Source organism: Antechinus flavipes, chromosome 6, assembly GCF_016432865.1.
Source record: "Antechinus flavipes isolate AdamAnt ecotype Samford, QLD, Australia chromosome 6, AdamAnt_v2, whole genome shotgun sequence".
NCBI lineage: Eukaryota > Metazoa > Chordata > Mammalia > Dasyuromorphia > Dasyuridae > Antechinus > Antechinus flavipes.
In genome coordinates, this window is record NC_067403.1 from 225,795,196 (window position 1) to 225,822,560 (window position 27,365).

The 27,365-nt window shown below is 36.1% G+C and overlaps 1 protein-coding gene and 1 long non-coding RNA gene across 5 annotated transcripts in view; one reads left to right on the forward strand and one right to left on the reverse strand.

Annotated features, from left to right (window-relative positions):
• Window positions 1–9,758, reverse strand: part of LOC127540708 (uncharacterized) — a 29,476-nt gene extending 19,718 nt beyond the window's left edge. For both annotated transcript variants that reach the window (XR_007948265.1, XR_007948266.1), the window contains exons 1-2: window positions 9,318–9,758; window positions 3,371–3,455 (exon numbers count right to left, since the gene is read on the reverse strand). This is a non-coding gene — a long non-coding RNA (uncharacterized LOC127540708). The remainder of the gene's footprint in view (window positions 1–3,370; window positions 3,456–9,317) is intronic.
• A 210-nt stretch (window positions 9,759–9,968) lies between these two features.
• DNAJC24 (DnaJ heat shock protein family (Hsp40) member C24) overlaps window positions 9,969–27,365 on the forward strand; it is a 66,195-nt gene continuing 48,798 nt past the window's right edge. Inside the window, exons 1-2 of one of the 3 annotated variants that reach the window (XM_051964769.1) lie at window positions 9,969–10,073; window positions 14,070–14,208. In XM_051964769.1, the coding sequence (XP_051820729.1) occupies window positions 14,101–14,208 (108 nt within the window). In that variant the 5' untranslated portion in view covers window positions 9,969–10,073; window positions 14,070–14,100. Of the gene's footprint in view, window positions 10,074–12,324; window positions 12,401–14,069; window positions 14,209–27,365 lie in introns of those variants that run through there. The other 2 variants (XM_051964770.1, XM_051964768.1) reach the window with 2 other exon arrangements.

Below are 27,365 nucleotides of genomic sequence, written 5' to 3' on the forward strand. Positions count from 1 at the left end.
CTCCTGGACCCCTAACCCCCGCCTAATGTCTGTAACAGAGAATCCTATCATTATTCTACAAATTCCAGGGGAAACTGGCACAAGTTTAGAGCATATATCATTAGAGACAAAAGTCTCTAAGTTGGATCTTCTGAATCCTGGAAGTCTTTTCATAGACATATATATGTATATACATTCACACAGAGATATACACATATATACATATTATGTTTATACATACATATACATATACATACATATATATACACATATATATGCAGAGATACATTAGATTTGTATGTTCATTACTTTAAAGAGTTCCGAATGAAAAACCCTCTCTATGCAATGCAGGCTGGGACCACCTCCACAATTTAAAGGTTTAGAGAGTCATCCAGAACATTGGGAAGTTAAATGAACTACTCAAGAGTCATGTGGTAAGCATATAACCATTAGTAATGGAATGGCAAGTCTAAGAACTCATTTTATTTAATTGCTTAGGCTTTATGGCATTTTCTATAAAGTCAGATTAACACTAGTAAAAACCTTTCATACATCTTATTATAGTAACTCAAAAATGTTTTACTATTCCGATAACAAAAATTTCTACATTTCACCTACCCTGATTAAAGAAACTTGCTATGAAAGGATAAAGGAAGGACATAGCTATTACAATATCAAAAGTATACCTTCAAGGGCATGGGCTGATCTGACATAAGGATATGGAGGGGGGAATCTCTTAGTTCTGTTTGATTTCAAGTAAAAGTCATAGTTAACAGCTAGTAAAGCCACAAAGTTCATACATTTTTCACAGGGTTTCACAGCCAGGTTCAGAATTAACCAAGTGGGAAAATTTCCTTTTCAAAAAGGACAATCTGCACAATGAAGACACTGAGCCAATAGGATCTTGTCTTCAGCTATGCAACTTTCATAGTAAGACCTCAACTTTTCCAGGCACAGAGAGCCATTTTAAACAGTTTGTAGACCACATTCTTTTGGATAACATATGGCATATCCCTTCAACAATAGATTATTGAGCTATGACAAGACAATTATTTTTGAAACAAAATTTTTTTAAAAAAATATCAAATTGAAGTCCTAACAGATTTTTACCTCAACTAACAAAATTTTACTAATTAAAGCTTAGGGCTAAGCTATTATTTTTTTCCCTCATGTTGCAATAAGTAAACAGTAAGTATATAAATGACTTTATTTTATTCACCCTTTCTTGTTTATTCTGTCTTTGAGTGCAATTAGACACTAAAAATTAAGAAACATTACATTCTGAAATTTCACACATATGATGATGGTTAATTCAAAAATCCAGAAAAATGTCACATACTATAAGTCTCCAGGCTAACAGATAGCTATATTGTTTATTAAGCTGTAGAAGGCAGGAACTCTGAAAATATGTACTTAAATCTAGGACAGTAGGATATTTATAGTTAAGTACCTACTCAGTGTGAGATAATGGTTCTTTAAGTACATACTTAATGTAATGTAATGATGTAATTAATGTAGTTGGAATATAATTAGGGCAATATGGTGATGTAATGTTCTACAGTTGCACATACTCAGTGTTGTTGTGTATGCTTAGTGTGAGGTAGTGACATAATTGTACTGGAGTATTTAAAGGGAATCTCAGAGACAGAACTCTCTCTCAGTAGCAGCTCTCAGCCCCAGCACTCAGCCACAGACACAAGCCAGATTCCAGACTCCCTCGTTGACAAGCCATGTGGCCCTCCAGCCTCCTTCCCTGCTCCACTAAGACCAAGGACTTGGGCTGATCCTGAGGTCCTCCAGAGAGCTAGTCCGGACATTACATTAACCCTAAAGCAAAAATAAAATCTTTTTAAAATCTGATCAGTTTGCCAACATAGCCCCAAACCTTCCCTTTCTTCTATTTCCTCTCCTTTTCTCTTCTTTTCTTTCCTTTATTTTCTTTCTTCTTTTGTGTCCCTTCCTTCTCTTCATATAGAGTATCATACTCTTACTTTAGGGGTTCTGTCGAAAGGAATGTCAATTTTGATTGCTGAATCCATCCAAGATATCTAAGGGGTTCACAGACTAGATTTCTTTCTTAAGGAATATATCTTAAACCCAAATCACTCTGGCTTTCATTGATTGGTCAACAATAGGTTCTGTGTCAAGTCCTACTTGATCACTGTTTGGGCTCTGAGTGGCTCAAAGTGAATGTAAACAGCAGTTTCTGTTTTGACCAAATCTCTTCCTTTCCATGCCCCTCCCATCTTTGCCTCCCAAAGTGATTTTTTAAAAAAATTTTACACTAGGCGAAAGAGGTCATTCTTTGCCTCAATTCTTATATAACCTTAAATCACTTCATAGGTATTGCCTCAGTAAAAATGAAATCTGTTAAAGATTTTAGTTTAATGTGCATACCCTTTGATCCAGCAGTGTTTCTACTGGGCTTATACCCCAAAGAGATACTAAAGAAGGGAAAGGGACCTGTATGTGCCAAAATGTTTGTGGCAGCCCCATTTGTAGTGGCTAGAAGCTGGAAAATGAATGGATGCCCATCAATTGGAGAATGGTTGAGTAAATTGTGGTATATGAACGTTATGGAATATTATTGTTCTGTAAGGAATGACCAGCAGGATGAATACAGAGAGGACTGGCGAGACTTACATGAACTGATGCTAAGTGAAATGAGCAGAACCAGGAGATCATTATATACCTCAACAACGATACTGTTTGAAGATGTATTCTGATGGAAGTGGATCTCTTTGATAAAGAGAGCTAATTCAGTTTCAATTGATCAAGGATGGACAGAAGCAGCTACACCCAAAGAAAGAGCACTGGGAAATGAATATAAACTGCTTGCATTTTTGTTTTTCCTCCCGGGTTATTTATACCTTCTGAATCCAACTTTCCCTGTGCAACAAGAAAACTGTTCGGTTCTGCACACATATATTGTATCTAGGATATACTGTAACCTATTCAACATGTAAAGGACTGCTTGCCATCTCGGGGAGGGGGTGGAGGGAGGGAGGGGAAAAATCGGAACAGAAGTGAGTGCAAGGGATAATGCTGTAAAAAATTACCCTGGCATGGGTTCTATCAATAAAAAGTTATTAAAAAAAAAAGAAAAGAAAAGAAAAGAAAATAAAAAAAAAAAAGATCTTAGTTTAAAAAGGCCAAGGTCTTCCACTGTGGGCAGGGCCATCTCTAGTAGTACTGATCTATATTTTGCTGGTGCAATAAGATGATTCTGGAGGAGAATGTGAGGAGATTGACTTTGCACAGTCCTCCTTCATTTACATACAATTATCTTGCATTTCCGGTCTCTTCAAAAACAAAGGACAAGCAACAACAATAACATTTATTAACAGGTATAATTTATTGCTTTTCCTAATTAAAATAAGAGAAAATTCACCTTATATAAGCAAGCCTGTATGTCCTTTACAACTTCACCAACTGTTGTCAGCAGTTTCTCTCAGAGTTGATAAGATTTTGGGACCCTGACCAAATAGAAAGTCCCAAAGAATTTCTCAGATAAGGAAAACTTAAGACCACCACAGTAAATTATTATTATTAACCATTTCAAAGCAAAATATATCCAATTAAATATTTAATAGTTTCACAGTTTGTGACTATATTAAAAATTCACTAATCTAACAATATCCAGATTAAAAGAAAAATTATTTTCCTAATGATACAATTGGAACACCTTCTGAGTATCACTTTTTAAAATTACCAGCATTTCTCCTATAATGATTTCTCAAACATCACAATGTAAGAAAACTAGAAACCTAACAATAACATAAACATTATATATTTTAAAACATTACACAAAATATTTTTATCAAGCAAATGACATCAATTTATTTAAATACTTTTCCAAATCCTCTTGTATAGAAAATCACTTCATTTATCTATTAATTTAGAATTCTATATCAATAACATTCAAGTCAGTGTAGAATAATTATACTTAATAATACTAATAATAGCCATTATTATGTAATATTTACTATATGATAGGCACTATGTTAAATGTTTTACAGGTTACTATGTCATTTGATCCTTTTAACAATCCTGGGAGATAGGAGATATCATTATCTCATTTTACAGACAAGAAAAATAAAACTAAGGTAAATTGATTTAGTGATACAAAAAAAGTCATTAAGTTTCTGACATCAGATTTGAACTAAGGTTTTTCCTGATCTATGCTGCTTCTGAGAATATCACTCCAGTGCCAAATACCAAATGTATTTTGCATTAAATTCTGATTTATCATAGTTAATTCTAATAGGAGAACAGATATTACTTTAAATGAGTTCAGATTATGTAATTTAGTTTCAGGTATACTTCAACCATATCAAATTTAGATTTACAATCATAAATAGTAATACTTAAAAATCTCAGTTTTCTCAAGGGTTATTAGCTTCCATATTATCTCATCTCATATTATAGCCCCTACTATTTTCAGTTAGCTCACTTTCAAAGATTTATAGTGGCAATTTCACTTTTTATCTTCCTCTTCTTGAAGCCCTTGAGTTTCTAAAGGTTGGGACATGCCCTTCTAATGATCCTTCAAGAACAGAATTTTAGTCTATCATATTAAAAACAATTCCATGTTATAAATTTATTTTTAGTTTCCATTTGGTAAATATTATCTGAAATTGCTAAGAGCTATTTCTCCAAAAAACTTCTCATATCCTCCTAATTTCAATGAGATTTTATAAAGACTTCTTAAACTTCTTTTTCCAAAACTCCAAATCATTTGCTTGCAAAGCTTCCATTTATAATGTCATTGCAAAGGTACTCCATCTTTCTTTTTTAGATTTTGATTCCACATTTAATTTTTTCTTTGTTACTTTTCTTGAGTCCATCTAATTTTATTTCTAATCATTTTCTTATCTACAAGAATCTTCTTGATACAGATGTCCTTATGGGATATGAACCAATCAACTGCTCAATTTTACTACTTGAATTGCATGGCCTATCTATTTCAATTAAAATGACTTAGCTATTAGTTCACCTAAACAATTAAATCTGTTGAATCACTTCAAAATTGTTTCAATTCTGCTTATACTGTAGCAGGTGTTTTGTTTTGTTTTGTTTTTTTTTAGACTACTACCCTCCAGGGAGGGAAGAGAGATATACTTTTAATACTAACTGCAAACATCTAAAAATCTACTAAGATGTTTTAGCAGTTACAAAAATCCTTAAAATATAATTTGGAAATATATAATAACATTTCAGATACAAATTTTAGTTCCTAGTTAGTTTATAAAGCCATAAATTTCTACAAACCAGGAAAAAAAAATTCCCTTTTTCAGTCTCCAAACTGGCCAAGGTTCTGAAGGCAGAGAGAAAGAAAAAAAAAAAAGTTTTCCTTATCTTGCATTGAAAGTGTTAATAGGTCAGTAGAAAAGTGCCTGACTCCTTTTCTATATTTATTCCATATTACTCCCTTTCATATACTCTTCATTTGAGCTAATTTGTACTATGAGCTGTTCTTCAAATCATACATGTCACAAGCCACTTTCATGCATTTGTATAGACAGTCGTCCGTACATGGAATGCACTTGTTCCTAATTTGCAATTTTCAGAATGCTCATTTTTCAAGGAAGCGAGCATTTTATAACTCTTATTACTAAGCTCTTGGGAAGAAGAGTCTTGAACTTCTCCCCCTAGTCTTCCCAACTTTCCTCACCACCAAAAAAATTGGTAACTTTGAAAAGGTGTTGTCCTAGCAAAACCAATCGAACAACTGATTAGCTGATGGGAGGGGCTGATGAGAAACAAAACACTTGGAAGAAAGGCAGCTTCAAAGATCTATAAGGAGCCCCAAAGAGGTTAGGGGGATAGGAGGAAAAATGAACTAAGTTATTCCAAAAGGGAACTTCATGGGAATTTCATAAAAGGAGAAAAGAGATTCCAGCAACTAGGAGAAACAAGATACTCCTTTGACATACCACATGCTTTAAACCTGATCCCATATTCCCCTGTACTTTGTATATACTTGTGGGAGAGTGTGATCCCAGTTTAGGGGGAAATTTTATACCAAATGCAACGAACTTAGTTTAAGACCCTAGGAAGTATCTGACAAAAAGCTAATTGAGTTTGGCTGAATAATTGATATCAATTAATAATCAATGAGAGAAGCTCACTGCTATGAGCTCATGAGCTAAACAGGCCTAAAAACCCATCACCCTGCAACCCAGGAGTGAGCTAGTACCAGCTCTAACTGGTGCGCAGAGCCACTTTTTAAATTTTAAACGGGAACCTTTACACCAACCACACACCAGAACTTGAGTGATTATTTTGTAAGTATTACAAATATACATTAAATTTAAAAGTGTGTGTGTTTGTATAATAACCCAAGTTGTCCAGTTGTTAAATATTTACTACCAAAGCCCTATTTGGAGACGGGAAAGTAGTATAATGAATAAAATACTGGGATCTAGAATCAGGAGGCTATTTATTCTCTCTCAACTTTAGTTTCCTCATCTGTAAAATGGGACTACATCTCACAGTTGTTGTGAACATCAAATGAGATCTATTTTAAGGTAGTTTGCAAATCTTAAAACTACTATATAAATGCTAGTTTATAATTATGATATATTTATTATTTACTCATATTTCTATATAATTATCTGTAATTCTAACAATCATTTACATATTTATCATATATTTATACATTTATGTGTCACATATTTATGTTTGTGTATATAAAGATATAATACACTTATATTATATCATATATTTATATATTTATCAATAATATACTTATTATACATAATAACAATATCTTTTTTTATTATAGCTTTTTATTGACAAAACATACATGAGTAATTTTTTGCCATTGACCCTTGCAAAAACTTCTATTCCAACTTTTCCCCTTCTTCTCTCCACCCCTCTCCTGGATGACAGGCAGTCCCATACATGTTAAACATGTTAAAGTATAAATACATAATAATATTAATGATGATGACAATTATAACTATGTCCTATAATCACTCCTTCAGCTCAGCAGGAGTATAGCTGATGGCCTAAGGCATGACTCAAGAATTGTTAAATGGAAGTTGATGAGGATAAGGGTGAAGATGATAATTGGTATAGCACTTTAAGGTCTGCAAAATGCCTTTTGCATTCACTAGCTTATGTAAGACTTCTCTAGGACTTTGAGAAGTGACCATGTTCTACTCTGCTCAAACTCTACTTTCTGCAAGAGGCTGTTCTTTTCATATTCTTGGTCCTGTGTCCTTTATCCATAATATTGTGCTTTCATCATTCTCCAATTCTTGAATACCTTTGGTTTAAAAGATTTAGACTATTTCTGAGATATAAGATTTACAAAGATTTCTAACAAAAAGTCTTTCTACATTTCCAGCATATATTAATTCTGTATAAAAATAGTTTGAATGTAAAGTGCTCTACAAACATTAAGGTACTACATTTATTATCATTATTACAAAAATTACATCAAATCATGATGTTGGAAGGATTTCTTGGGGATCCCTTTGTTTTCAGGACAACACTTAGAAATCCAGAAGAGTTCCCCAATCTTTGTCTGAAACAGTTTCTATTCTCTAACCATCATATTTATCAAGAAGTTATTGATTACATATAACTTGATAACAACAATTCAGAGAGATATGTAGGGCAAGTATTATTATTGTTGTTGTTATTGTTACCTTTTTATGGATGGGGAAACCTAGAAAGAACTAACTTCTTCAAGTGAGGAAGGGAAAGAAATGTGTTTATACAGAGCCTACTATGTGCTAGGGACTATGCTAAATGCTTTACACATACTACTTCCTTTTATCCCTACAACCTGACAGGTAGATATTGCTATTATTTCCGTTATACAACTGAGGTAACTAAGACAGATATAGAGGTTACATGACTTGTCTAAGATCACTCAGCTAATAAGTATCTGATGCATAATTTGAATTCAGATCTTACCGACTCTGGATTCAGTGCTCTAAGGTAAGTGTAACAGCTGTGGCTGAAACTAGTTCTTTTGATTTTAGTGTTAATGCTATTCCAGTTCTAGTTTAGCAACCAGATTGCTACCAGATTTACACAGAACTCAGTTCAATTAAAAAAGCATTTATTCATTAAGTACTGTGTTGGGTGCTACAGATACAGAATGAAAAATAGACAAATTCTTTCAGAGAGTTGAACAGATACAATGTGAACACATATAAGTGAATACAAAGTAATGAAAAGTATTTTAAGAAATGTCAAAATATTAGGAGACATTCTGTTTTCCAGAGCTAAGGTCCAGCAAGCAAGCTGTGCCTTGAGATTGATATAACAATAATCCTTTGCGCTTAGCTTCCAGATGATCTCAGTCTTTGGCAAAATCACATAATTATTGCATTGTTTTGACCAGCACTAAGTGTTCTCTGAGCTTGGACAAGCTGGTACAAGTTCATAAAGCATCATTATGAATCAAGTGTGTAATATTATTGCTGTTACCACTCCTTATCAGGGCTACAATTCACTTAGGAGTCATTATGTTTTGACATCTGTCTACACTGAAGCAGGATGCTTTCACTAGGGACAGATTAGCATATATGTTCAATTCCCTCCTTACTTCCAAGCCCTTTCCCTCACTTTATTATTAAACTCTGAACCTGGAGAGACTTACATGAACTGATGCTAAGTGAAACGAGTAGAACCAAGATAGTGTTGTACACAGCAACAATCAATTCTGATGGATGTGGCTCTTTTTAACAATGAGGCGATTTAAGGTAATTCCAATAGACTTGGGATGGAAAGAGCCATTCGCATCCAAAAAAGGAACTATGGAGACTGACTGTGGACTAAAGCATAATATTTTCACTTTGTTGTTGTTTGCTTGTTCTTTTTTTTCTCTTTTTTTGTCCTTTGATCTGAATTTTCTTGTACAGCAAGATGAATATGGAAATATGTTTAGAAGAATTGAACACGTTTAATCTATATTGGAATACTTACTGTCTAGGGAGGGAGGGAGAAAAAAATCTGGAATATAAGGTTTTGCCAAGGTGGATGCTGAAAACTATTTTTGCATGTATCTGGAAAAATAAAAAGCTATTATATTAGAAAAAAAGATGTTAAACTTGTTTGACTTCTGACTCTTCTGTTTCTGGCCCGCTCTGCTCACTCCACTTCTGCCAGCCAGGGTTGAGAGGCTGAATGGGTCAGTTGCCAGAGGAGTTTGTTCTCAACTAAAGCAACCAGATTAGACCCCATGAAAAAGGCGATACCTGAAGCAGTTTTGAAGGCAACTAAGGGATGCAGAGGACCTGGCCCGGAAACAGGAAGATCTGAGTTCAAATCTAGCCTGAGACACTTACTGGCCCTATGAGCCTGGGCAGGTCACTTACTCTGTATTCGCCTCCTTGCCTCATCTATATAATGGGGGTATAACGAAGACCACAGTGGCAGGATGATCTCGTGAACAAGGAGACGGTGCTAGGTGGCTTCCGGGATTCCCTCCACTTCTGAACTCTGGTCTTGTGGGCTTCTCTGCTCCTTGGTTCTTTTCTTACCTGCAGAACGGGAACGATACCCGTCCCGATGGCCTCTCGCGAGGGAAGAGGAGCTAGAGCTCGCGACGCGACGGGCCACGCAAAAGTCCCGAGCCACGCTAGGTGCCGCCCGTGACAGTTACTTTTACTGACAGCTATGGTCGGTTCTGAGCTTCGCCTCAATGCCTGATTTTGGGAAGTGCCAGGGAAGCAGAGACTTTGGAAGACCGTTGCCTTCGGCATTCCTTCCCAGACCTGGCTTCAAATCCCGCTTCCCCCCGCCCTCTTCCGCCCTCCCCCGCCCCGCCCCGTCCCGGGGCTGGACTGAGGTCCCCACGTGCTCCGACAGCCACGGGCACCGAGAAAGGTTGAGCCTGCGCAGTGGCCAGAGACTCGCTGGCCTGAGAAGCGTCTAGTCACCATGGAGACGGCGTCCAGGTCGTCAGGACGCTACGTCCTCGGGGTGCTGCAGTCATTGTGGCCCGTCTGGAAACGAGGCTTCCGCATAGGCCAATGAAGGGAGAAGGAGATCTTTCCACCTACTTCCGCCGGAAAGGTGGCTTCCTGAAGCAGACGGTTCAGGCTTCTGCTCTTTCCCGGCTGGCAGCTCCGGTAAGACGGCGTCCCGTGGGGGCCGGGGCCAGGAAGTGGCCGAGGGAAGCAGGAGCCGCGGAGCCGGTGCAGGAGCGCGGGCGGGAGGGAGCGCTCCTCCGGGGCGGCCGCCACTTCGGGATTGGGTCCGAGCAGAAAAGTGCCCGGCTTCCTTTGACAGATGCGGAAACTGAGGCTCATAGTAGAAAGGCCTTTGTTTAGCCCCATTTTGGAGGTTCTGCCCTTGGTCTGAAGCTGGAAGATGCCTTTTAGAGATAGGGAAACTGAGGCCCAGAGAGAAGACAGTGACTTGCTCCTAGTCAGACAGGTAGGAAGTGTCCGAACCAGGATTCACACTCAGGACTCTGGTTAGCTAACCAACACTTATACAGTTAGAATCTACTTAGTGCCTATTTTTATAAATATTAATCTCATTTTGTGCTCACAACAACCCAGGGAGGTGGGTGATATTATTATCCTTATTTTACAGATGAGGAAACTGAGGCAAAAAGCGGGTCACACATCTAGTGTCTTGGCTGGATTTGAATTCAGGTCCTTTTGACCTGAGGCTCGAGGCTCTCTCTCCCTTGAAGGGATATTCCCACTCCCCATGCATTTCTGCCTGACTCCTACTTATTTATTAAACAAATAAAATAAAGTTATTAATTTTAAATTTTATTTTATTTAATATTTCTGTCCAGTTACATTAAAAAGTTTTTTATTTACAGTTTTTAAGATTTTTGAGTTCTAGGTTCTCTCCTTTATCCCCACAAAAAATTAAGAAACCACATGTGAAGTTATGCAAAGCATTTCCATAAAAGTCAAGTTGTAAAAAACAAAACAAAACAAACAGATTTCCTGCCTTAATGAAAATAACCTCAAAAAAAAAATTGAGAGTGAAGAGAGGAAGAGAGAGAGGGTGAGAGAGACATAGAAACAGAGACAAAAACAGAGAGTGAGAAAGAAACAGAAGAGGAGGGATGGAGAGAGTACTTCAGTATGTATTCAGAAACAATCAGTTCCTTCTCTATTCACAGAGATAGGATTTTTCATAAGTCCTTCAGAGTACTTGCACATTATTGTAGCAAAATCATTTACAGCTGGTCATCCCAAAACATTACTTGGCAGTTTTTTGATGGTGTATCCTTGTCACATCCTTTAACCTTTTTTTTTTTTTTTGCTGAGACAATTGGGATCATAGGACTTGTTCAGGATTACACAGCTAGGAAGTGTTCATTATCTGAGGTCAGATTTGAACTCAGGTCCTTCTGAATTCAGGGCTGGTGCTCTATCCACTGTACCAATTAGCTGTCCTGTCATCCTTAAGTCTTTAATAGGTCAGAAAAAATAGCAAATAAAAGGTCTAGAGGGAATCCCCCAATTTTGTTTGAGAGACGATATTAATGAACAAAAATAGCTTCTTTGAAAGTCATTTTTTCTCATAGTGACAGATTATATTCAACAAATATTTATCAGGGAACTATATATTTAGTGTTAGAAAGGGGCCCTGACTTTTCATGGAATCCAAAATAATTTTCTAAATGAGAGAACTCTCCAGAGTATATAGGTTCAACTAAGTGGGACTCAGATACCAGATGCACAATCCTGGACAAGTCTTGTGGTTTCCTGCATGCCTCAATTTCTGCCGCTGTTGAATGGGGAAATAGCACCCACCTTCCAGGATGGTTGTGAGCATCAAAAATGAGATAGTTTGTTAAGCAGTTAGCATAGTTCTTAGTACTGTTTTATAAATCACTTAGCACACAAAGCCAGTGCTTGATAAATACTTGTTCTATTCTTTTTCCAAACCCTGATTCTCTAGATGAGGCTACTGAGGCCCCAAAAGGTCTACTGAAAAATTCATAAAGATAGTAACTGGCCACCTGGCTCTCTTGACAATTATGCTTTTCATTGTTTTAGGGAGAATAGATAGGGACAGAGCCTTGGACTAGAGATCTGGAAGAATTGGGTTTGAACATAGCCTTAGACCCTAATTTACTCAACCTCAGTTTCCTTGTATAATTCCTTTGTTTAGAGGGGATACTTTATCTGCGTGACTGGGTAGTTGTCATGTGAAGTAGATAAGTCTTGGAAAAATTGAGGGCACCATATAAATTTAAGAACACTGACTTGCTTCTAATCCTGGTTTTACTTTTTGAGTACCCCTAGGCAAATCAATTTTAGATTCTCCATCTGTAATTTGTGGAATTCTGACTAGATGGCCTTTAGATCAGCAGGTCTTAGAATCCAATCCCCTCATTTTGTGTTTGAAGGGACTGAAGGCCAGAAAGATTTACTCACTGTGGATCACACAAGTAGTAAGCATGAGAGCTGGTCTTTGGATGTGAGTGAGTATTCTTCAATGCTAGATCTATGAACCTACATGAACTATTACTTAAATCCATGAATTTACATGTTTTATTAGTCATATTTTCTTCACTTTCTCTTAGGTAATTAAGAAGTTTGAGTTATAGTTTCTATTTTACTTTTAATCTTGTAAATACAGTACTTTTGAGAGAGTTGAATAAGATGTAATTATCAACGTACAATAATTGTAATTTACATAAGGTAAAGCAGATATAACAGAAAGGAAAATGTTTCCTTTTCTATAAAATACAGATAATGCTCTTAGATTTGAATAGACTTAGTATGCTACTTAGAGAAGCCTACCCAGCAGATTTGACTTATCTTATCTGTTTAACTTTTAAAACCTTTAACAACCCGACACTTGGCTGGCATTCCAACCTTATTGAATTTTATTTCCCTTCCTACACTTTGTGATCCAACCAAACAGTTTTCTCTCTGTTCCTCACCCATGGCACTCCATTCCTTGTTTTCCACAACTTTACACTCATTGATTTTGCCTTATATCCTTCCATCCCAACTCCATGCATAGAATCCCTTATTCCAGGGTACAATCCAAGCATTATGTTCCATATGAAACTACTCTTGGTCCCTCTCTTCTAACTGCTAGGGCACTTCTTCCTTCCCAGACTGTCTCATATTTATTTACCTAAGTGAGGCTGCCAGGAGAAGGGAGACCAATGGGTTCCTTTAGATTGTGGAGTACTCAGAAGGGAGTAAAGTATAAGAAGACTGGAAAGGCAAAAAGAGACTAGGTTGCAAAAGTGTATAAAAGTTCAGAGACTATTGTATTTGATTCAGGAGGCAATAGAGAGCCACTGGAATTTATTGAGTAAAGGAGTATGGGGACATGGTCAAACCTTATTCTGAAGGTTTTAAGTTTTTATTCAGAAGATCACTTTGGCAGCTGAGTAGAGGACAGACTGGAGTGGGAAGACATTGGAGGCAAGAAGAGCAACCAGAAGGCTATTTCAGTAGTCCAGAGTTAAGATACTGGGAGCTTGCATCAGAGTAACAGCTTTGGGCATGAAAAGAAGGGAACATAGGTTAAAAAAAAAAATGTTCATGAGTCCAGTGCAATGTAGTAGGATATGAGAGCTCAAAGGCAAGAGAGGGCTTTTTTTTTTTTTTTTTTTTTTTTTTGGAGGCATTGGAGGGGTCAGAGCTGATTAAGGAGGTAGCATTTTAGCTGGTCATATATATGTATATATATGTAAATTATATATATTTATACATGTATGTATATGTCGGTCATGAAATATATATAACATATTAATTTATGTGTGCATATATATTATATCCATGTATGCTGTATACTTACTATGTATTGGTATGTGTGTGTATACATATATACACATATATATCATCCTTGTTTTCTCCATTATAGTGTAGATTCCTTATTAATAAATTGTTTATATTTATTGTATTTTTATCTCCCATCTAGGGCTTAACACACAGATTCTTAATAAATGTTTATTGATTGATTTTGTGAAGATCAAGTAAGATGATATATATAAAGTACTTCCTAAACCATAAAACTCTATAAATATGAGTTATGTAAACATTTTCAGACTTTTAAATCTAATTGCTTCCTTCCTTTTCCATTAGATTAATGTAAAGTGTAATGAAGTATTTTCAATATTTTTAATGCAGTACATTAAGAAAAGGCCTTGTGCAGTGTACCATGGCTTTTGAACCCTTCCCTCGAAAGGACTGGTACAGTGTTCTGGGTGCAGACCCATCAGCAAGCATGAAAGACCTGAAACAAAAATACCAAAAGCTTGTTTTAATGGTAAGTAGTTTTTAACCTGATTTTGAATTCTGTCAGAAAAATTTTGACTCACAAATAGTACATAGCAAATTTGGGATAAATAATGTAATTAGAATGATAATTTGATTCCATTTAAAGTTTCAGTAACTTTTGGAGGTGGGAAGAGTTGCCAATAAGTGTAACTATTTTTCATTAGGCTACTTATAAGCCTTTTTTTTTTTTTTTTTTGCAGAATCTGTTAATTTATTAAATGGCATGATGAAATCTCTCATTCCTTTATCACTGTAACCAAAATGTTTTGCAAACAACCGAAGACAAAGAATTGTTTTTTTTAATGTTTATCCCATGCTATCCATTATTATATATTATATATAGTTGGATGTCAGTGGATTTCTTTCAAATTGTCTCTTTAAAACCAAATCTACTCTGTTTATTTTTATAGTTCTCTAGGCATTTAATATACTCTATTGCATATAATATATGCTTAATCAATGTCTTTTGAATGACTGAATCAATACTATCCAAGTGATTTTTGTGTCTGAAGAATTCCACTACAGAGAGATGTTATTGAAATAAAAATGTTAGATATACTTGAAAATAAATGTTTGTGTTGGTCATTTGCCATCAGCTTTAATTAGGTATGTGTGGTTATTGTTCAGATTCTGGTTATATATATCAGGGAAATCAGGGAGAGAGAAGAAAACTAATTTGGGATTGGTAAAGAATAAAATATAAACTAATGGATTCTATAAAAGGACTGGAGTTCACCTCGTTCTAGAGCTGAAAGAGATCTAAGAAGCTAACTAGTGTAGCTTTTACCTAAACAAGAATCTCTGCCCTAGCATCTCCAGCAAGTAAGGCAAATGTTGTGTGAAAATGCTCTAGTGAGGTAGAGATGACTATTTGTCAAAGTAGCCCATTCTTCTTTCGAACAACTAATTGTCAGGAAGGTTTTTCTAATATTGAGTTTACATGGAAACGGCAGGATCTTTGGAACTGAGGAGGAATGGGAAATTCTTAGGATTGAAGTCCTGAAGGTAGAAAAAGAAACATTTCTGATAAGGAAGAAAAACGGGGGAGACATTTGAAAAGACATGTGGATATATGATGAACTTTACCATCTAACTTAGATTTAAGACACAGAGAGTTCTATAAATCTATATATGAGGCAAAAAAAAGATGACTTCCCCAAATAGCATCATCCCTTAGAGACAATATCGGAAAGGATAAGGCTCCAAATGAGCGTAAGCAAGGAAAAATGGAGGAATGAGGGTTTCTTTGATGGGAGCTGGGGACCAGGTGTATTGTGAGAGAGGAGGGGATCAGAGAGCCAAGACTGGACTGATGATATGATGACTGTTAACACAGAGGAGACAGCTGCTCTATTTTGACTGTACTTCCTTTTCTTAGGAAAGAGAATGATTTTTGGTCTGGAAAGAACAGAACAGTAATGGCTAAGAGGGAGTTGATAATTCACATAAGTAAGAAGGTAGAAAGAGAGCATTTAGATCTACAGGATGTATTTAAGTTCTCTGGTTCAGATGATCTTTATAGTCAGGTGTGAAAGAACTGGCAAATGTGATTTTGACACCACCATCAGGAAAACTTTCAGAGATTTTGAAGAACATGAGATCTAGCAGGCCAGCAGAGGGACATTTGTTTTGATTTTCAGAGTGAGGAAGAAAATGGCATCTTCACAGAGGCCAACAATCTTTGATTCCTGGAAAAATTCTAGAATGTAGATGATTAGTGAACATCGAAGTAAGAAGCACTGATGGCCAAGAACCATGGTGACTTCATTGAGAACATGTTATACCAGAAGACCCTTATTTGCTATTTTTGATGGTCTTCTAAACTAGATTTAGAGAATAATTTCTCCAAATTATTTTGTGCTGCTGGTGGTGGTTGTTTAGTTGTTGTCTTACTCTCTGTGACTCCATTTGGAATTCTGTTGGCAAATATACTGGAATAGTCTGCCATGTTCTTCTCCAACTCATTTTATAATTGAGGAAATGGAGGAAAACAGAGTGACATGACTTGCTTAGGATCACACAATGAGGTCTGAGGCCAGATTCACACTCAGCAAGGTGAGTTTTCCAGGCCCAGGGCTCTATCCACTTCTCCACATAGCTGTCCCTAAGACTGAATTGTAATGCAATTAGATAGATGATGAATGGTTTAATGGCATGAATCAAAGATTAGTCATTTGTGATTCATTGTCATTTTGGAAGTGGGGCTCCAATCAAGTACCGGGATTTGACCTGTTTTTGGCCCTGTACCGTTAAAACATTTTCATGTTATTTGCTTAAAGGCACTGATAACATAATTATCAAAATTTACAAATGATTTAAAACTGATACTCCAGAGAGAGCTGACAACCTAAAAAACAGGGCCAATATCCATAGAGATCAACAGACTAGAACAGGTGTCAAGCTGGAAAACCAAAATGGCTGCCATATGGCCTGGAACGTTCTAAAAAAGAAATTTGTCTTTAAGAACAGTTAAGTTTTATTGTATTAATTTTTTTTTAAACATCCTTAGTTCACGTGGTTAGATTTGGGCCTTGGGCAGTAGATTGCTGATGCCTGTGCCAAGAACATTGGCCTGAATTTAAGAAAGTGAACTTCAGGAAGGATAAATGTAAAGTCTTACATCTACAGTGTCACAAGCAAGACTGGAGAGTCACTGGGAGGAACATTTGACTGACAAAAAATCTGGCTGTGTCTTAGTGCACTTCAGACTCAGGTATGAGTTGGGAATATGAAATGTCAGCAACTGAAGTGAAAGAATGAGAGAATGGCTGCTGAACTCTGCCACGGTCAGACCTCTATGGAGTATTCAGTTTGGCTATCACCACTTAGAAAGAATATTGTTGAGCTAGTGCAGATGGAGAAGCAGGGATAGCTGGATGGTTCAGTGGGTAGAGCACCAGGCCTGTGGTCACAAAGAGCTGGACTGAACAATGACTGAACAACAACATGCAGACTAGCTGAGAAAATAAGAGACCTGGAATATGGCACTTGCTTCTAGTGTCTGAATAGCTGCCATAGGGAAAGGGAGTATATTTTCTTTGTCCTCAGAGGATGGAACTAGGAGGAGCAGATGGAAGTTGTCCACAAGTAAACTTAAGCCCAGTGTCAGGAAACCCTTCCTACATGGATAAGTCCAGAATGGTAAAGAACTACCTCAGGAGGGATGGAGCCGTTTCTTCCCTAGTGGTGGTTTTCAGCCAGAGACTGGGTGATCTTTTTCCCAGTAGTGTGTGTATATGTGTGGCATGTGTGCACATGCTTGTGTGGGCATGTGTTCATGATTCATAGTAACTTTTTGATATGTTTTAGACCAGACTCTTTTGTCTTTTCCACTTGTAAATATGTGATTCTGTCAGAAGCTTAACTCAATATTTTTCTCTGAAAATCTGTTCCTCTTAAGTCTTTATTTTTCAGTTGGGAGCACTACCATTTTCAGATTCATCTAGGTTTGTGCTTATTTTCTCCCACTCTCCTTATTCAAGTTATCAAATTTTGTTGATTAATGGGAATGGAGCACATGGCTCAAGTTATCTCTTGGTTTTGCTACGAGGTTGCCTCATTTGTCAGTGTTACATCTTTCTTATTATTTCTCTTTGTTATAATTCTTTGTTGATTCCTATGTTGTTCTTCATAGCTATCATATAACCATCTCTTTGACTTGAAGTTGATCAGAATCAGTATTTCATGATGCATACCTATACAGCATCACCTTTGTTTCAGGGAGAAATAAGAAATTATAAAAATGTTTTTGCAGTTTCCCAAAGAGCAATCAGCTTGCCCTCCTTTTCAGTTCTGGGCCTGAATCATTGTCCATTTAGTGGTTTTCTACAAAATGTATGGACTAGTAAGCTAGCTTTCTTGTTTATCCATCTGTTGCATATCATAAGGTAGGCAATAGACACTCTTTATATCCCTTTGGTTTTTCCTGTTTGAACACTTAGACCAAACTCTCTGGAAAGATGATGAATGCCCTTTCAGAGATTCTGCATTATTCTAGGTCCCAAACTTATGCTGAGTAAGCCCAAATTCATCCATAATCAAGAACACAGGGAATAGGACCATTTATAGAGTTCTTGGATACATGCCTCAGTATCTGCTTTTCTTCTCTATTCTCATGAATTCTGAGATTGAGAGGTCACTTCTCATCAAAGTTACCATCACTTCTACTTCATTAGCCACTTTCTTAGTTCTGGAGTAGATAGCTCTTTCATAGCCAGAAACCTGTTCCAAAATCTGACCATGGCCTTTTCACTAAGATTTACCAAGAACTCCTGAAATTAATATTTTCCCATAAATTTACAGAGAAATTTCGAAGAAATAAATATTCAACTTATAATGTTTTCAGATTGTACAGTTTTGGATTCTTGGTACCATGGAAAATCTAATCAGACCATAAAGTTTTTCTTATGCTAATGAACTTTTAGAAATATAGCATTTGCTGTTCAGTGTTAGGAATTATCTTGTCCTATTTACAGGTGTGAGGCCCAAGTCATTGCTTCTTTTGACACAACCTTTATCTTTTCATTGCTCACCTGGTTGCACAACTCAGGGTCTTTCTGACTTTTCTACTATTCCCTCTTCCTCAGACGGTGTGCTCCTCCTGTTGTATGTGTGTTCTCTCATTAGATTGTAAGCTGTTCTTTGAGGAGAGAGACTGCTTTTTTCACATTTGTATCCACAGAATTTCAAGTAAATTTTACTTTGTAGAGCCAGAGTAGAGGTTTTTGACCTTGTATAAGATCCCTTTGGCTGCCTAGTGAAATCTGTGGATTCTTCTCAGAAGAATTGTTTTAAATTCAGAAAAATAAATTGTTATTTATTTGAGTCCGATTCTTCATTACCCCATTTGGGCTTTTCTTGGCAAAGAAACGTATTTCTTTGGAGTGTATTGGAATGATTTGCCAATTGGTAAGTATCCCCTCAGTTTCTAATATTTTGCTTCTATTACATGAGTTTTCATACATATTTTCTTCACATATGTCTTTTTCCTTTTGTTTTGATCTCTTTGAGATACCCACCTGGTTATGATATTTTTGAATCAAAGAGTATCCAGTTTTATAAACCTATGATTTTAAATTGTTTAAATTGTTCTTTAAAATGGTTGGACTAGTTCAGAATTCCATCAGCTATTCATTAGTGTCCTTACTTTCCCACATCCTTTCTAGCATTTGTTATTTTTGAAAGTGTGAAGTATTTCCTCAGGTATTAATTTGTCCATCTTTTATCAATAGTGATTTAGAGCATTTTTTTATGTCTATAGATAACTTTGATTTCTTCTGAAAACTGCTTCTTTCTATCTTTGGATCATTTATCCCCTCCCAGCCCCTTTTCTCCTCCAATGTAAAAGCTCTTATTTGCCTGCCTCTTTTTTTTTTTTTTTGAGATAACTTCCCCATTTTACTTCCCTCTCCTTTTCCCAGTGCATCCCTCTTTCTCACCTCTTCATCTTTTTGGAGATCATTTCAACATAATTGACTCATATCCATGTCCTCTATCTATATAAAGTCCTAACAATGATAAAGTTCTTAGGAATTACATAAAACATCTTTCTATACAGGAACATAAACAGTTTAACTTTGTTGAGCTCCTTATGATTATTCTTTCATGTTTACCTTTTTATATTTCCCGTAAGTTGTATGTTTGAATATCAAATTTTTTATTCAGCTTTGGTCGTTTCATCAGAAATTGTGGAAAGCTCTCTTATTTTATTAAATTTCTTTTTTACTCACTGGAAAGATACTAAGTTTTGCTGGGTAGGTTATCCTTGATTGTAATCTTAGCTCTTTTGCCTTCCAGAATATATTCTAAACTTTTCTACTCATTTGACCTGAAAGTTATTAAATCTTGTGTGACTCTTACTTTGGCTCCACAGAATTTGATTTGTTTCTTTCTGGCTACTTCAAGTATTTTCTCTTTGATTAGGGAATTCTGGAATATGACTATAATATTCCTGGGAGTTTTCATTTTGGAATCTTTTTTCAGAATGTGTTTGGTCAATTTCTTCAGTTTCTATTTTATTCATGGGATCTAAAATACCAAGATAGTTTTCCTTGATAATTTCTTGAAATATGATGTCTAGACTATTTCTTTGATCATGGCTTTCAGATAGTCCAATAATTTTTAAATTATCTCTCATTGATCTGCTTTCTAAGTCAATTGTTTTATAATGACATTTCTCATTTTCTTCTATTTTGTCATTCTTTTGACTTTGTTTTATTATTTCTTGATGCCTCTTGAACTTAGTAGCTTCCACTGCCCAATTTTCATTTTTAAGAAACAATTTCCTTCAGTGAATTTTTCTATCTCTTTTTCCATTTGGCCAATTCTAGTTTTTAAGGAGTTTTCTTTGGCAGATTTTTGCACCTTTTTATGCCATTAGCTTAGTTATGTTTTTTGAAGTATCACTTCAGTATTTTTTGTGCTTCTTTTATCAAGCTATTCATAGTTTTCCTATATCACTCTCATTTCTTTTCTCCTATTTTCCCTGTACCACTCATCTCTCTTTTTTCTGTTTTTCCAGGAATTCTTGTTGGGCTTGGTTTTAATTAACAGTTTTTGAGGCTTTGTTTTGTAGTTATTTTCATATTGTTCAGAATTCTAAGTTTAGTCTTGGTATTTCATGTTATCTTAGTGGCTTTTTATAGTGAAATTTTTGTTGTTGTTATTTAATAATTTTTCCAGCTTATTTCTTGACTTTGAACTTTATATTGAAGTTAGACTTTGCTCATCTTGGAGTGAAGCACTGTCCTAAGCCTCAGGCTTCTCTATGCTGCTATTTTCAGAGCTACTTAGAGGGGTCTTTACAAGTTTTTGGTGCTTCCACAGTTGTATGATGGTTGCCAGAAGAAATGTAGTTACTGCTCTCCTGAACTGTGCTGTAGACTTTACCAAAAGAGGGCCCTGAACCCCTGCAGCACTAGTGCTTTCTTTGTTTTGGAATTGTGAGCAAGATCCTGCTCTCTTGGGACTAACCCCAGTGCTATTCATTGCCGTGGAACTGAGAACCAGAGCTGCATATGGGCACTTGGGTTGCCAGTAAGTGCTAGCAAAAGCTCCCTTATGATCTTTTTATGATAAGTTTATCCCCCTTACCATTTCTTTTATTCTTGGCATTAAACATTCTTCAGCCTTCTTATATCTGGCTCTGATCTACTTTTCAGCCTTTCTTTTTGCCCAGATTTGTGATTCTAGTCTTAGTTGGAAAACTCTTTTACTACTAATCTAGATAGATACTCTTATGCCTAAGAAATTGAGAAGTTAATTTGACTTGCCTTGGATCATCCTTCATATATCTGAGGTGAGATTTGAAAGAAGATGGAAGTCTTCCTGACTCCAAGGCTTGCTCTCTCCACAGTGCTAATTTTCTGTCAGCCACATTTTGTCTTTTCCTTTTATATTCTTAAATTCTAGCCAAACTGTTCTTGAGTTATAAGTCAGACTCTACATGCCATTTCTTACCTTTGTACATTTGGTGGGCCATCCCTTGGGTCTGGAATGGGCTTACTCCCTACTCCCTTTTCATTTTCCATTATTGAAATGGTTTTTGTGAAAGCTCAAATATCTTATTCCATGACACTTTTCCCACATTTCCACAGCAAAAAGAACAAATCTGCTCTTCCTCTTCAAATTTTTCAATAGTAGTTTGTCTTAATCTCTGTCATCCTATCACATTCTCCTTTCTATTATATTTATGTTACTATCATAAGCACTTCTGGTAGGTTTTAAGGGTATTTCTAACAACTAGCAAGTACTGGCTTCTGTAGCAAGAATATTTTTTCTAATTAAATTTCAAATTTAATTCTATATGTAAGTGAATTTCTATATATTTAATCTTATTTTATCATTGACTTTAGTTACAAAGTTGGTAATCTGTCATGTTTAAAACAGTTTCCAAGTTAAATGGGATAAAATGATATACTAGTAAGTAATGTTCAACAAAAGTCAAACAACTTGAATTCAAAACAATCCTTTTTATTGATAGAATAGTTGAAAGACCCAAAGAATTAAAGAAAAAATGTGATGTGACCTCAGTGACTTCTAGCTTTTTTTGAGGGGGAGAGGGGTTATCCCTGGGCTTCCTTTACTCATGCAAAAGAAAAGCCTTTGGCTCCAGGATGTTGAAAGCTCTTTTCAGTTCTAACATTCTAGGATTGTGTGATTGTTCCTTTGCTCTAGGACTTTGTCTAAGAATCCTTGAAATTTCTATACATGAGATTCACAAATGTAGAGTTGAAAGAAGAGGAGAGTTTTTCAGTCCAGCCTCCTCTGCTTGCCAATCTAGTTCTTTCCTATGGCAGTGGCACAGTTGTGCCACATGAACTCATCTTTTTTCGGGGATGAATAAGGATATCATCAGCATCAATGGCATCATCTCTCCTGAAGCTGAAACTGGCCTCTTGAGCATCTCTCTTTGCCAAGGGAGAAGGCTCGTCATTTTCTCAAATTGTTTTTTTTTTCAAGTCTAGCTGACCTTGCAGCTACTACCCTTCAGCCAGATAGAGAGGAAAGTCTTGCGGTTAGAGTTCCTTTGCACATCTCTAGTCTAAGGAAGCTGTGTTATACCAGCCATTTCATTTCTGCTGGCTCAATAGCTGGATCAGGATGTTTTTACTGGTTAGTCTTTCTTATTATATACAATTTATAGAGCAGTAGTTTACGGTAGATACTTAATAAATGCTTGTTGAATGATAGCAGTGATGAAATGTTTTAAAATGAGCTAATTATTCACAGGTCATTTATTGAGTAACCTCAGTAATCTAGGACATAGCTAAAAATCAATAAGTTGTCCAAAAAGGCTCCACAGCAGCCAGTATTGATGTTATAAAAAGCTGTGCATAAAACCTATTCTTGGGGATGATTCTTCAACCACTTACACTTGATTATTTGGTTCCTTAGCCCAAAGCAGATTAGAAATAGCGAGTCAGGAGAAGATGTGAGCTGGTGGAAATAATAGGAAATGACACCTGGCAGCAAGGAAAGCAGAAAAGAGCCTTTTTTTTTTTTTTTTTTTTTTTTTTTAAGAAACATAAAGTTTTATTTGGACTTGAAAAGGGCAGCTGTCACAGAAGCCATCCCCGTGATTGAAGAGCCCATTTACCAGTTGTGGAAAGGACCCTGCCATCAGGAGCGAGGTGCTTCTCAGCTGTCATGTCCTCCATCTCAACAGCATTGAACTTGGGGAGCTTCTTGGAGACAGGAGTCTTATAGTAGCTAGAGAGCTTGAATGTGGCTCTGTGCAAAGTCTCAATCACATAGTTTTTAATTTGGATCTTGGATAGTGTAGCCACTGCACACTGGATTTTCTGAAGGGCCCAGGCTTTGCTTGAAGACCTCCCGGCACAGGGAGCCTACTGCCTCTTGAGGACAGTTACAATTGTCAGAGGCACTTCCTGCCATCTGACCTAAATTGCCTCTTTGTAACTTCTTATTTCTCCTGGTTCTTCAATGTGAGGCCAAGTGGAAAAAGTCTAAATTCTCCTCTGTGAGACAATCCTAACTACATTAAGACAGATCTCATGTTCCTTTTGAGGCTTTTCTCAGTCTGGTTCAAGTCATTAAACATTTATTAAGTACCTAGTATGTGCCTGTTACTGTTAAGCACTGTGATACAGAAAGAAGCCAAAGGCAGGCCCTGCCTTCCAGGAGGTCATAGTCTAATGGAGAGACAGTGGGTAAGCAGATATATACAAAGCAGATGGATATAGGATAAATGGAATAATTAAAAGAGGGAAAGCACTGGAATTTTTGAAAATTTAATTTTTTTTTTCTTTTGGTCCTTTTTTTTTTTTTTTTTGCTGCTCAGGCAATTGGGGTTAAGTGACTTGCCCAGAGTCACACAGCCAAGAGATGTTAAGTATCTGAGGTCAGTTTTGAACTCAGGACCTCCTGACTTCAGGGCTGATGCTCTAACCACTGCGCCACCTAGCTGCCCCAAAAATTTAATTTTAGTTTATTACATTTTAAGTTCTGAAATGTTTTCTTTCCTTGCTCCTTTCCCACCCCACACTGAGAGAAGACTGCCATTTCTCTGTCTCTGTCTCTCTCCCTCTCTCTCTCTCACACACACACACATGTAAAATTATACTATGTATCCATGTATTTATCTCTTTTTTATCTGGTAGTAGATAGCATCTTTCTTCATAGGTTCTTTGTAGTTGATTTGAATATTTAAAATACTCAGAGTAGCTTGGTCATTCAGTTATTCTTTGAACAATATTACTGTTACTATATGCAGCATTCTCTTGATTCTGCTCATTTTATTCTTTATTCTTTCGTGGAAGTCTTTTTATGTTTTTCTAAAATCAACCTCCTTATAATTTCTTATAATACAATAGTATTCCCATTATAATCATAAACCACAACTTGTTTAGCTACTTCCCAATTGATGGATGTCCCCTCAATTTCCAGTTCTTTGCCATCACAAAGAGAGGTATTATAAATATTTTAGAAAAGATAGCTTCTTTTACCTTTTCCTTTAATCATCTTGGGAAACATACCTCATAGTAGTATTCCTGGGTCAAAGGGTATACACACAATTTTATAATTCTCTGGGTATAATTCCTCTCCAAAATGGTTGGATTGGTTCACAGTTCTACCAATGGTGTATTAGTGTCCCAATTTTCCTATAACCCTTCCAACATGTCATTTTCCCCTTTTATTGGTTTAGCCCATCTGATGAGGTGAGATGATATCTCAAAGTTGTTTTAATTTACATTTCTCTAATAAATAATGTTTTAAAACATTTTTTCATATGAATATATGTATATGTGTGTATGTGTGTGTATCTTTATAAATCTTTGATTTCTTCATCAAAAAAAAAAAAAAAATGCCTGTTTATAGCCTTGGAGAAAGCACTAGAATTTTGGGGATAAGGGAAGACTTCCTGTAAAAGGTGGGTCTTCTAAACCTTCTTAAACTTTTCAGCATCCTCCTTCTATCAGAATGTCCAGAGCCAAATGTAATAGCCCAGACCAGGTCCAGGGACTGGAGAATATGTCTTGAGACTGGGTCTTTTTTCATAGAGTCTGAGATTACGCAGTTCTTTCGGCTACCTCCTAATACTCGGAGTCATACTAAGTTTGCAGGCCACTCAGACCTCTAGACCTTTTTCAGAACTGCTGACTCTTCATGGCTCCCCCACTGTACAGTTGTGAAATCGACTTTGTATTCACAGCGTAAAGCCTTCCATTTAGCCCTATTGAATTTCATCTTGTTAGATTCAGTCCAGTGCTCTAACCTGTCAAGATCTTTGTGAATCCTGTCATCTAGCATGTTATCTATTCCTTCCAGTTTGTGTTATTTTCAGATTGTATGACCACATCCTCCATGCCTTTGCGCAAATTATTAATAAAAATGTTAACTAGCATGGGGTCAAGCCTAGATCCCTAGGGGTATTCCACTGAGGCTTTCCTGTCACACTGATAACAACTCTTTGAGTCTGGCCCTAATCAGTTCTGTGTCCAGCTTATCATTTAACCCCAATATTTTCCAAATTTTCCACAAGAAGAATGTGGGATGCTTTATCAAAAGCTTTGGAGTAATCTGAAACCTAGATGAGCTTTAGCTACAACTTTCCCTTCGTCTACTGGAGTAAGTATGAAAAAAGGCAGTGAGGTCATTGGGATTGGGATTTTCTTGGGGTTCTGCTGGCCCTTCATGATCAGTACTTCCTTTTTTGGGTGTTTGGCAGATGTCTCTTTAATGGCCATTCTGGAACTTTTCCCAGATTTGAAGTCAAGCTCATTGGCCTAGACTCTTCTTGTTTCCTTCTTTGAAAATCTAAAATATAATTTGTCCTTCCTCAGCACTGTGGGTACGTCTCACCTTTTCCATTTCTTTTCAGATATTCCTGTAGTAGATCAGGAATCATATTTGGCAATTCTTCCCAGCCTGGAGATGGAGTTCATATTCCATCTTGTCTCCTCACTTACTTTGGATGATTTGTTGTCTGTCCGTGCTGAATGTAGCTTAATATCTCATTGGATTTTTTGGCTACCACAGACCTGGATTGTTTTTTCCCCCTAGATAAATGCTCAAATAAGAAATTATCCTTGAGTCAGCAAAAATAAAATTTTGAGGGAAATCAAATCAGTACCTGGATCCCATTTATTAATAATTTTTTGGTAATTATTGTGTAAACTAATGTTTGATGTTCACATTTATACTTGGCATTTTGAATAATCCTGTTGTCTGTGTTTTCAGCATTAAGTCACAACACAGTTGGATAGTGTTAAAAATGCAACATGTGACTAACTAGTATCATTCAGTGTCCAACTTTCATAAAAAGGCACATTTATTATTTATTTGCACTTAGTCAAGTACAGAAAACTTCTCATTTAACACCTCTTACATAATTAGTTCTAGTGAAATATTCAAAATAACTGAGACTACAGAGTTTACAACACATGGTGAATTAGTAAATATTGCCTGTATGTTCCAAGTTTTGCAAATGTTCTCTGTATTTAAGCTATGTTTTACACTCTCTCTTTTGAATACAAGTACTAATAATTTTCTTTTTACAAACATACTGTATTCCCTGTGCTCCATGTTGGAAAATAAAGGTAAATAGGACCCAGTCACTTTCTTCTAGTCTGATAGAGGAAAGAAGATATGTGAACAGATAAATACAAATTATAAAGGTTTATAAATTCAAATGAGTGGAGGATTCGAACAACAAATTTTAGATTAAAATGTTGTATGTGAAAAATAAATTTTAAATGCAAAATCAATTTTAAAGATGCTTCAGAAACAAACCAACGTGACTTTTATATCATAATTTGCTAAATAAAAAGTTAGGCTCTTTTCGTCTGATAAGTTAAACATTATTTTGCAATTTTGTCCTTTTTTTACCCACTAATAATGGGATAAGTAACTTTTTTTATAAAGATTAACTTCTATTGCTTTTGTTATTTTCTACTAATAATTTAATATTTTAGAGATCTTAGCTATTTAGTTATGTTATTTTGATCTTTTTTCAGCTGTTACATATTTGAAAATTGCTGTTTACTAAGGATAAATCTTCCCCCAAAAAAGCTTTGTCTATTTGAAAATTGGGTGTCTGTTCCTATTGATGCTGATAATATTATAGGATACCTTTCAACTGGAAAAGAATTATTGTGTAGGAAAATTATATGCTGCTGTTACAAT